Source organism: Suricata suricatta, chromosome 11 (assembly GCF_006229205.1).
Source record: "Suricata suricatta isolate VVHF042 chromosome 11, meerkat_22Aug2017_6uvM2_HiC, whole genome shotgun sequence".
In the NCBI taxonomy this organism is placed as follows: domain Eukaryota; kingdom Metazoa; phylum Chordata; class Mammalia; order Carnivora; family Herpestidae; genus Suricata; species Suricata suricatta.
Window position 1 is genome coordinate 4,524,049 of NC_043710.1, and position 12,096 is coordinate 4,536,144.

The following is a 12,096-nucleotide window of genomic DNA, read 5'->3' on the forward strand; positions in this document are numbered from 1 at the left end:
CCCGCCTGAAGCCGGCAGAGCAGCGGGCACCGCACATCTTCCTCTAACTGTCTCTCTCTCTTTCTTTCTTTCTTTTTTGAAGTTTATTTTGAGAGAGCGTGAGAGCATGAGCAGGGGAGAGGCAGAGAGAGAAAGAGAAAGAGAGGGAGAATCCCAAGCAGGCTCCACACTCAGCGCGAAGCCCAATGTGGGGCTCGATCCCACGTCCCTGGAATCATGTCCTGAGCTGAAATCAAGGGCCTCACACTTAACCGATGGAGCCACCCAGGCTCCCCGCCCCAGCAATTCTACCTTTCTAACCGGGGCTGCCCGTGGCCGAGGGCGGCCCCCCGTGACCCCCGTGGCCCCCCTTCTCTTCCGCAGTACTCCATTGCAGTTCCGCCGAGGAGCACGGTGACCGGCTGGCATCTCCGGGCGTCCCCGTGTTCACGCGGCAGTCCACAGGCATCTGACCCAGGCCGCCGCTCCTCACGGAGGTTGACAGCCGACCTGGGACCCCCCCTCCCGCTCGGAGATGCCTCCTTCCCAGGCCCATTGCTTTGGTCTCCGGGCCGGCGCACCAGGGGTTGGTCTGAACCCCCTCTGGGGAGCTTCCCAGGTGTTCCCAGAACCCCCCCATGTGCGGAGGGCAGGGCCTGATCAAAGGAAGAGGCAGGTCACTCTAGGTCGGTAGTGGCAGGTTTAGTAAGTGAAGGGCACCGGCGTACGAGGCCCGTCTTGGGCAGCAGGACAAGCAGGTCCCCTCACTGCCCGCCGGGTCCTAAAAGGTTACACAGAAAGACACCTTAACTGGGTTCTGCCTTCCTTAACACCGCGATGCTATCCGATGGCTAGCTACACCCTGGGGAGTGGCCTCCGGGAGCCCGAAAGGCAAGCCGGACCTCGAGCCAAGGGCAGGGGAGAGGCGGAGGAGCCTCTGAGTGCCCCCGTCCGGCTCATGGCTCAGCTGGCAGCCCTGCGTTCTCCGTGACCTTCCCTGAGCCAGCGGGCGGTAGGAGGCAAGCGAGGGGCGGGGTGGGGGAACGGATGGGCGGGCAGGAGGCCCAGGGAGAAGCCGAGGGTCCCGTGGTGCAGAGATGCCGTCTCTCCCCACCCCTGCCCTGGGAAGTTGTTCCCTCAGACTGAAAAGAGAGCCAGCCGGGTGGAGAACATGGGGGGCGGGGGGCCTCGGAACCACAGTCTGGAGGGGGATCCCGTGAGCAGAGAGCAGAAGGTATCGCCCACTGCAGACTCCGGGGCACCTGGCCACCCTCACCACGCCGACCTTGTTCCCTTTGCCCTCCTGGCCACTGGGGGCTGAGGCCCACGTGGGGCACGAAGGCTGCGGGGGAACCGTGGCTCTGGGGGACCCATGAGGAGAGAGCGGCCCCAGAAGGACAGACTCTCGGTGACCTCTAACGGGGGAGCAGTGTCACACGACCGCAGCCCGTCTGCCAGAGCCTGCTTCCCGCCCTCCCACCTCTCCCCTGGGGAGGCTGTCCAAGAGGGGCCACGAAATGCGACAGACTCCCTCTATTCCCCTCACCCTTCCCAGTTCGTGCCCGCTCCCCGCTCGGTCACCGCTGACCGGGCCCTGCCCTGGAGCCAATGTCGTGGAGACTTTGTCCTGCTTCTTAGGACCCGGTAGCCCAGAACGCTTCAGGGAGCCTCGAACTCCAGGCCTTGGCTCAGCGCTTCCCTCTTCCCAGGACTGCCGGGAGCCGCACCGGCCTCGCTGGGTGACACGGTCACAGTAAGGAAATGGCGGACGAGCACGGCTCCTGCCACGAGAGGCGGAACCGGCATCTCCTGCTACTACTGCTCGCGTGACATTAAGCCTGTGGCTATGGATCAGGCCTCACAGCGTTCCAAGTCAGGCCGATATTCCCCACACGGCTACCTCATGGGAAGAAGCATAGTCCCACCTCTATAAAGAGGAATTTAAACAAAGCACTGCAGATGTTTGTCGAAAGGCTCAAACTGAAGGTATAGATAATAAAGGGGGCTAAAGAACACGAGAATAATATTAACTCTGGCCCGGAGAAAAAGAGCCTAATTTAGGAATAAGAAACCAACAAGAGCCAGGCATAAGTTACGCGCACACCTTTGCTAATTGGTGCCCGTTGTGAGGATGGGTAAGAGTAGTGACAACTTAAACTCTTATGCAAAGGCCTGCACATCTAGGGCGCCCGTGGCGCTTACACCTTCAACATCAAAGACCAAGGTTGACAAAAGGTTTACTTACTAACCATCATGTATTCTTCCTCTTGTGAGCCAGACAGAATGCCTCCCAGCCCTGTTTATGCCTGAATCTTAGCGTCATTGTTATACAATGTGTTTGCTGTCTGCTTCTCACTGAAAACATCCTGCCATCTTCTTAGTTGTAAGATTTACTACCGGTTCAAACAAATGTGTATGTTATCGTGTAAGTTACCTCATTGTAATTAGTGTAGTTCTGAAGAAACACCTCTGGAAAACCTGCTTCTGCGCCCTTTTCAAAGCATCTTATCACTGAGGATTAATTGCAAAAGTTCCACTTTTTGATGTCATGATAACACTTCAGTCTATAAATAAAGGCCCGAAACCTGGCAGGAGAGAGATGCCAGGCTGGTGACCAAGAAAGAAAGGAACACGTGACTCTCTCAACTCTCTCGTCTCCAATTCTTTCACCAAAATCGTCTCTCCTTCAGGGGACCCTGGACCAGCGGGAGCTGGACTCCAGCACAGGACGCCCTCCGGCTACCTCTGCCTCACCCCTGCCTCCCCTCAGGCACTGCCCTTCTTGCCGGCTTACAGTATCGACCCCACCTGGGGAGCTGGGGTCCCGTCACTTCACTGTCACATGGGTACCAGGTGCCTTTGGCATGTCCCTCAACTTGTCTGGGCCTCCGCCCCCTTATCTTGCAGAACGGGGCTCCCACTTTTGTCTTAGAATTGTGTCAGGGTTACAAGGGACCTCGCATGTCTGAGACACTGGGGTCCTCAGACATCTACAGAAGCTGGGCCTCCCAGAGCTGCCGGGGCTCTGTCACCCCCATGACATTTGTGACAGAGCCTCCCCTTGCCCAGCTGCCCGAGGCCCAGGTGTGGCCCGCGTGCCCTCCACACCAGTCCGCCTTTGGCCCTCAGTCTTGTTCATGTTCGCTCCATGACCTCTTGTGGGTCCGCGTGTTCGGGGCCCCCTGGGGATCAGTCTACAGACCTTAGAAATACCCCCAAGGCCCGGATCCGGATCCAGGGAGGCGGGTTAGAGATAACGTTGTCCTTCCCCCGCTGCAGGCGGCAGCGGCCACGAGATCTGATTAAAGCATCGCTGTGGGGACCCCCGGGTGGCTCAGTCGGTGGCGGGGTCTTGACTTCAGCTCAGTTCATGATGTCAAGGTTCACAGGCTGGAGCCCTGAGGTGCGGAGGTTGCTTGGGATTCTCCCTCTCTCTCTCTGCCCCTCCCCTGCTTATGCGCCCTCTCTCTCTCTCTCTCTCAAAATAAACAAATAAACATGGAAAAAGAGGTCAGCTGTCAGGGGCACACAAGCCCTGTGACGGCCCCACAGTGTCCTTCTGGGCGTCCCCTCGCCGTGTAAGGTCTGCAGAGGAAGGTCCCGACCCCACAGAGCATAAGCACACAGCTGCATTGTCCTAGGCTCCACCGCCCAGTGCGTGGCCCTGAGCAAAGTGCCCCGCCCCCAGCTCCCAGCACCAGGGTGTGGGAGGCCCAGACTCAGGGCCCTAGAGCCCAGAGCAGTGTAGGTGACTCGACTGGACGGCTCACCGCCCGGCTCTGCCTCAGTGACCTCTGGACTGTCCTTACCCTTTCCCCAGCAGCTGGACCCGGGCCAGGTGTGGGAGTCTCCCCCTCATCCTGTCGCCCTTGACCCTTGAGAACAGCAGGGGGATGGTGGGCTCAGATCGGACACCCTGGGTTCCAACTCCAGCTCTGCCTCTAGTGCCCTGTGTTCCCTCGGGCATTCTGTCTGAGCCTCAGTTTCCACATCCGTAAAATGGGTCTAGGGTCATTTCCAAAATCAGAGCAAACTGATTCATGTGCATCACGCCTGTCCCTGAAAGTGACTCGACATACTGGACAAAACATTTAGAAATGTTGTTTAAAGCATCAAGAAGCTGGGAAAATGGGACCCCACAGATCACCGCCCTTCAGGGTAAAGGTGACCTTGGGGGTGACGCTGGCCCTCTGGGGTTACAAGCGCAGAAGCATGTTTTGGGCCCAAAAGGTCTGACGAAGCACAGACCTCAGTAAGTAACTTGCAACGGCCCGGTCTGGAGCTGGCTCGTGGCCCGGCCTGTGGTGTGAGGGTCGGATTCCAGGTACACCCGCCCTTGGCTGGACGCCTGTGCAGGAAACAGCCCGGGGGTGGGGGTGGGGGGACGCTGTCTCCATCTCAGGCCTCAGAGTCCCCGCAGGTGATTTTCCAAGTCTGCGTGAGGCTCCCCTACCAGGCCACGCAGGGAGGGCCGGGCCCACGCCCAGAGGAGGGACAGAAGGCTCGGACAGGAGCCCGGCCACAGGGCCTGGACTCTATGTGGCAGCAGCAAGTAAGCGCATGGGGGGATCGAGTGGGGAGACCTCAGAAATCCTGACCCCTGGGCGGACCTGCGCCAGCTCAGCACAAACACTGCCCGGGGAAGTCTGGGCCCATAAACACCCACGGGCCCAGCAGGTGCGCACCCAGCCCTGGAGGCCCAGAAAACCCAGACCCACCTCTGCCCCCTCCCCGAGGCCCCTGCACCCGCTCAGAGGGGAAGGCAGGAGGGAGCAGGAGCTGCCTGGGACCCAGACCATCCCAGATAATCAGGTGACACCCCCCGTGCTGCCTGCTGCCCTGCACGGGCCGTGACCTCAGCAACTTCCTCACGTGAGTGTCCTCGCTGCGGTGGGTCCCTGCCCTCAGGCTCACAGGCAGGCCTGGCCCTCGGGGCCACGGTGATCTGCACGGCATCCACACAGGCCGAGAGGGGCTCCTGGGCCGCCTGGACTAGCCTCCCCTGGCCACAGAAGGCAGAGGAAGGGAACATGGAATGGGCACTTCCCCAATCCACCTGCGTGGAGATGCAAATATGGAACCTGTCTTTATTTTCCACTTACGTCCCTGAGCATCCTCTGCACGTTAGCCCGGAGCCCAGCGCTCCTTCCGGGGCCCTTCTCTTCCTGAATGTTACGGGAACCTGGCCACACTGCTTCTGCACCGGGCCGGGAGGAGATGGGGGAGACTGCAGTCCCCCAGCTAGTGCTCTGCCCACTGCCACACGGGGTCGCTGTCGACCTAGGAGCACGTCCTCCGCGGCCTTCCTGTCCTGCAGTGTCCAGGCCACAGGGCTCCCCACACTGGGTGCCCAGCCCTAGCCTCCTTAGTAACTGTTCCCCAAGTGACCCAACTGGCCGCCGAGGGGGCCACATACTCTGTTGGCACCAACAGAGTTCCTCCCCCTGCCACGCCACAGGTCCACCCCTGAGCCCAGTGAGCAGCCGCAGCCCCTTATGGGACAGTGTGGGGGTGACCCGGTAAGCGCCAGGGGCACAGCAGAGCCCGGGTGCAAACAGGAAAGAAATATTGGAAAGAATTTGACCTTTCAAAAACTGCTTAAAGAACCAAAGTAACAGGGCCTCCTGGGTGGCTCAGTCAGAGGAGCGTCTGACTCTGGATTTCGGCTCAGGTGGTGATCTCACAGTTCATGAGTTCGAGCCCTGAGTCAGGCTGTGTGCTGATAGCAGGGAGCCTGCTTGGGATCCTGCGTCTCCCTGCCCCTCCCCTGCGTGTGCGCTCTCTCTCTCTCTCAAAATAAATAAATAAATATTTTTTTAAAAAAGAACCAAAGTAACAAATGTAGGAGAAGTCAGCAGTGAGTTGTTTTTTTTGTTTTGTTTTGTTTTTTGGGGTTTTTTTTTTTGTTTTGCTCTTATTACGGCTTCGTGTTTTATTTTGAGGGGTTCTCCAACTTGGAACAACACTGTGCTGAACAGGCACCATCTTTTCAGTGTTTAGGGCCTGGAGCCCATCTTCTTTACGGACGTTGAGCTGTAACTGTTATTCCGAGTGAGTTCCCCCACAATTTAAAAATTTACTTGATAAGCCTTTATATTACTTTTACCGTGTCAGACACTGTAAAGCACTATTAACCGTTTAATTTAAACCTCGGGAAGCTACGAGAAGACACTACTGTTCCTATTTTACAGATGAGGAAGCTGAGGAACAGAGAGGTTAAGTGACTTGCTCAAGGGCACCCAGCGAGCAAGGATTTGAACCCAGGCTTTACTATCTGTGCCCTTAACCACTAGGCTACACTTCCACAATGACAACGGTCTTTCTAAGGCGACTCGTGTCTCCATTTCTAAACCCAGAGCCAGGGGCATCTTGGTGACAGCTTGTCATCTCGGTTGAGGAAGTGAAGCTGTGACTGGACGAGGCTGTAAGTGATGAGCGTCTCTTGGGCACTGCCAGCTGTGGTCACCCCCACGGGGGCCAGGGCAGGGGTCGGCCCCGGCGACCTTGGACATAGGCTCTCTTCCCAAGACCGAGACATCCAGCCACTCCGGCCGGGTGTGCCCACCCCCCAGGTGTTCAGTGGTGAGGATGTGCTGTGCGAGGGGGTCTGCCGTGTACCCCACAGTCGTCAGTGAGCCGCCTTCTATGAAAAGGGCCGAGCCTGCCTCACCGGCGCAGGCCCTCGCCCCGCCCCCCACCCCCCCAGCCCCTGACCCAGGCCTGAGCTGCGCAGCCTCAGCCCTCCTGTCTGAGCGATGGGTCCTGAGCCGCCGTCTTGCACCCAGAGCCCCCCTTTGCCTTCTGCTCTATGCCATGTTTCTGGCCATACCCCCGTGCCCCCGTACCTCAGTTTCCCATTGTAAAATAGATGTCCAGGGGCTAAAGGTTCACGTCCTCTGTCCTTCATGGTCTCTCTCTGTGACCTCAGGATCCGGGGCAGGTCTGGCCCTGGGTGGTCTTGGACATGCTGTGTGTCCTCCGGCCAGTGATAGCGGTCTCTGTACAGCCTGGCAGTGCCGGGGGCGGGGGGGAAGATCCTACTTGGAGTCAACAGACGGCCTTCCAGAAGAGGCCACGACCCAGAAGGGGCCTCAGTCTGAGACAGCAGAAACCCATGTGTGTGTCTACCCAGGTGCTGTGTGTGTGTGTGTGTGTGTGTGTGTGTGTGTGTGACTGCACACACGTGTGTTTCCCAGAGCTTCCGTACCTTGGGCGCCCTTCTGGGGAGATCTATGTGTGGCCGGGCACACTGTCCAGATGTGCATGTCCAGTGTGTAATGAGCCCAGTCCCCACGGGGACGCGGCGGGAGTCAGGGCTGGGGAAGGGGTGAAGCTCGACAAGGCCGTCCCCACCCCGGACAGCCGTCCAGGTGCAGGGATGCGGGGAAGAGGATGCTCAGCTTGGGGCAGGGGGAGTCCTACCAGGGGGCCCGGAAGTCCTCAGCACCCCAAGAGGGAGCAGGCACAGAGTCTGCTGTGGGGTCCCCTCCATCCTGATCCAGGCACCCTCTGTGGGGTGTCCGCACACGGCCCACGGCTTCCGCACCCACGAGAGCCGGACGGGCTGCAGGTCCCTCCTGACAGCGGGGGGGGGGGGGGGGGTGGCCCAGCTCCACCCGCAGGACGCGTCCCTCCCTGGCCCCTCTGCGCTCTCGCCTGGCCCATCCATCTCCCCGCGGCCACAGCTGCCACACGGCCTCCTGCTATTGAGCGGCGAGATGAGAAGGTGTGAAGGATGCGGGGGCGCCAGGGACGGGCTGGCAGGCAAGATGGATGAGGGGCAGGGGCCAGCAGGCGCCTCCGGCGGGAAGGCAGGCCGGCCAGGGCGGAGGCTGTGCCGAGAGGCGCGCCTGTGTGCGAGGGGTGTGCGTGAGACAGAGCGCACGCGTGCCCGTGCACACAGCAGCTTGGCACGTGTGCACATGAGTGAGTGTGGGGCATTGGACCTTGAGTTTGTCTGTGCCCATATGGGCTGGCGTGTCAGTGTGCTCACCTACGTGTGAGGAGGGGGCGTTCCCCATCACACAGAGCAAAGTCACATGCAGGCGCGTGCACATACACATACACACACGCACACACACACTCATCAGTAGCCAACGGAGGCCTGGGCTGGGACTCCCGGTGTTCAGGCTGAGGGGGAGCCTGAAGTTGGGTGGGAACCGCCCAGGACCACCATCTCTCCCTTCTCCCACTTGCCTCGCTGTGGATCCTGGGACAGGCAAAGCCCAGAGCAGGCCAGGGGTCTGTGCCAGGGGCCGGCCTACGTCTCCCAGCTTGGCAAACAGGCACCTGGGGAACAGGAGACCAAATCAGGAGGGTCCTAAGTGGAGGGCAGAGAGGTCTGCCCCCGGGGCATGGGGCCCTGGGAGGAGCCGGGTGGCACTCCTGGAGAGAAGCAGCCCCACCGACCCTCCGTCCCTCCATGCCCACGGTCAGGCATGGGCCGCTGCCTCCCCCACGTCCCCGGTGCCACACTCCGGAGGAGCTGCATTGAGGGGGGCTGGTCTGCTGTGGAGACCCCAGTCGAGTAGCCCAGCCCATCCTGAGGTGCTGCCACCTAGTGCCGGCCTGGGGGCAGGCCTGGAACACTCCCTCCCAGAGTGAGCTATCCTGCCGTCTAGACCAATAACCTCCCCCTGGGGCAATATGGCGGGGAAGAAAGGGCCAAGGAGCATCTCAACTGAGACCAACCAGCTTTGTGCCTTCCTGACTGGTGATCCATGTGTCCCTGAATGCCGGGCCTAGATAGGCGGGGCAGCCTGGAGAAGGTGCCAGCTTGGGCCGCAGAGAATAGGCTGACCTGTGGGCAGAGCAGACACCCGCCCCACACACCTCTGCTGTCAATCCCATAGAAGAGATTATGCACTTACCGCAGTTGGGGAAACTGAGGCACAGGGCTGTCAGGAATCCATCTGCACTGCACAGATGAGGGGGCCCCAGACTGGGCTTCCTGCTACCCGATCCAGGGCCCTGCCTCTGCCAGCACTTGCTGATGCTACTCCCTTGTGTTTCCCATGCCAGCAGCAGCCCCAGGTCAGGGGTCAGGGCCCCGGTGAGAGGGCACCACCTCTTCCATCAGCCCCCAAGCTCCTGTGGCTACTGCCGCCCCTCCAGCCTCCCCCAGGCCCTTTCGCTGCCCAGCCCTCCAGTCACTGGACCTGGGCCCCTGCAGACCACCCAGCGGGTCCTCGAAAGGCGCCCCCATCCTGCGCCTGGGTCCATTGATCAGTGGCGGGGGGCAGGGGGGAAGGGGAGGGGGCGTCTCCTAGCTGGGAGAGGAGGGAGCTGGGAGGGGGGACCAGGGAGGGGGAGAGGTGGCTTTGCAACGTCAGAGCTCCCACCTGCCCCCCTCCCATGCGGCGCCACGCCCGCCCGGGGCTGACAAGCCCAGCCCGCCGTCTCCTGCAGTCCAGTCTGGGGGTGGTCTGGAGCCGGGGTCCCGCCTGCAGAGACCAGGTGCCTGGCCCCGGTGGAGGACAAGACGTGAGTGATCGCCCGGAGGGAGGCACGGTCCTGCCAAACTGAGCTGTGCCGCTGAATGGGCCAGGGGGCCGGGAGCGCCTGACCACGCTCCCAGCAGGCAGGGGCCCCTCAGGTGACAGCCACAGCCGGACTTCTCCAGGAGCCAACGTCCAGGCTGTGTCCATGGCAGGTACGGTGTACACAGCCCGGGTGGCCCCACGACTGGGCTCAGGCTCCAGGGTGAACGGGGCGGGGCAGGGACTGGGTGTGGGGACCAAGGACATCCCTCTGGATCCAGGTTTTAGGCAAGAGGGTGGGGCAGGGACACGGTCCGCTAAGGCTCAGACCCCCCCAGGGCAGGGTGGATGGGCTCACAGCCTCCCAGGTACGAAGGAACATGGGGGTGCTGATAGATGGGGATACAGAACCGTTTCTGGGAAGGGAAAGCCTTCTCAGGCATGGGTGACCTCGGGGCTGTCCCTTCCTCTCGCTGGGCCTCATCCATTGAGTATCAAGGTCAGGGGCTGGACGGGAAGTCTCTAACTTCCCCTCTAGACCTGACTCCATGCTTGTGGGAAATTGTCAATTCCTGACCGCAAGGGGTGCCGGCTTTTAGAGAACCCGGGCAGAGGGCAGGCCCCTCCTGAGTTTCTGAGGGCACGCGGGTGGCACTTTGACCAAGATGGGCAGGGGGTGAGCTCACAGAAGACTCAGGAGCCAGGGACCAGCCTGTGAAGGCCCCCAGGCTAAGGGAAGCGGCTCCCCTGCGGACCCAGGGACCCTGGGGGCTGGCATTGGTTACCCAGATGATGGACCTGCCCCAGCAGGGGAGCCGAGTGATGGGCAGCTGCCCAGATGGTGAGCAGGTCCAGGTTGTGGGGAACATCAGCCCATCCACCCTTCATACCCCTGTGGGGGATGCAGACCTGAGGTCCCTCCCTCTCAGAGAGACCCACCCACTCCCGGGCTTTTCATACATGGCCTTCGAGACTGCTAAATATAGGGCCAGAGGCCCTGAGCCCCCCACTCCAGTGAGGCACCTACTATGCGCCAGCTCTGGCCAGGCGCTGCACACCTGTTAGCTCATTAGGCGTAGACCACCCTGGGAATCTCCCTCCACCCATCCCTCTGTCCCTCCATCCATCCATCTATCCAACACCGAAATCCACCTCTGCCCAGGGGACCTCAGGTCTGCTAGGCTCTTGGCCACTTGGGGGGCTCCTAGAAACTAACAGTCCATTTTTCAGGATTCTTTTTCTAGTTTTAATGTTTAACTGGTAAAATACACATAATATAAAAATTACTATTTTGGCCATTAAAATTTTTTTAATGTTTATTTATTTTTGAGAGAGAAAGAGACAGTATATACAGGGAAGGGGCAGAGACAGAGGGAGACCCAGAATCTGAAGCAGGCTCCAGGCTCTGAGCTGTCAGCACAGAGCCCAACGCGGGGCTCGAACCTACAAACCGTGAAATCATTGCCTAAGCCAAAGTCGGACGCTTAACTGACTGAGCCCCCTGGGCGCCCCCCGTTTTGGCCATTTTTAAGTGTACAGTTCAGTGGTTTCAGGACATTCACTCTGCAGCCGTCGCCACCATCCACCTCCAGAACTTTTGCATCTTGAAAAACTAAAATCGGTCGCCATGAAACGCTCACTCCCTGTCCCCCTCCCTCTATCCCTGGCACCCACCATTCTCCCTTCCATCTGCAAAGCTGACTGTTGTCGGGACCTCTCACAAATGGCAGCACACAGGATTTGTCTGGCTTATTTCACTTAGCATAGTGTCCTCAAGTCCGTGCAGGTCACAGCTGCAGAATCTCCTTCCTGTTTAGAGTTGAGGAATATTCCATTGTCTGCATCTTGCTCATCCATCGCTGGACACTGGGGTGCTCTCACCCTTGGGCTGTTGGGATAATGCTGTTGTGAACGCTCATGGCCACGCCTCTGCTCGGGTCCCTGCTCTCAGTTCCTTTTGTGCAATTCTCCATCTCTCGGCAAACCCCCAGAGGCGGAGCGGCTGCATCAGACGCTCATTCTGTTTTTTCACAGCAGTGCCGTTTTGTACCCCGTTAGCGATGCACAGAGTTCCAATCCTTACACAGTCTCACCAGCACTCACAATCTGTTTTCTTTTTTTTTTCTTTGTGATATGGGCATAAAGTAGTATCTTATTTCAGTTAGAATGTGTTTTTTAAATGTTTTATTAAAATTTTTAAAATATTTATTATTTTTGAGAGACAGGGACAGAGCATGAATCAGGGAGGGGCAGAGAAAGAAGACACAGAATCTGAAGACAGGCTCCAGGCTCTGAGCTGTCAGCACAGAACCCGACGTGGGGCTCGAATTCATGAACCATGAGATCATGACCTGAGCCGAAGTCGGATGCTCAACTGACCGAGCCACTCAGGCGCCCAGGGTTTGGTTCTTTTTTTTTTTTTTTTGGGCAAAACTTTTGCCCAAGACTCATGCCAGGATTGCACATCAAGAAATGGAATGTTTATGGGGCGCCTGGGTGACTCAGTCAGTTAAGCGTCCGACTTGGGCTCAGGTCATAATCTCACGGTTCATGGGTTTGAGCCCCTCGTCGGGCTCTGTGCTGACAGCTCAGAGCCGGGAGCCTGCGTCAGATTCTGTGTCTCCCTCTCTCTCTGCCC

At 59.2% G+C, this 12,096-nt stretch overlaps 1 protein-coding gene across 1 annotated transcript in view; it reads left to right on the top strand.

The window, feature by feature from the left end:
- The first annotated feature begins 826 nt into the window (after window positions 1–826).
- Window positions 827–12,096, top strand: part of TBX10 (T-box transcription factor 10) — a 14,865-nt gene continuing 3,595 nt past the window's right edge. Inside the window, exon 1 of the mRNA XM_029957372.1 lies at window positions 827–870. Coding sequence (XP_029813232.1) covers window positions 827–870 — 44 coding nt within the window. The remainder of the gene's footprint in view (window positions 871–12,096) is intronic.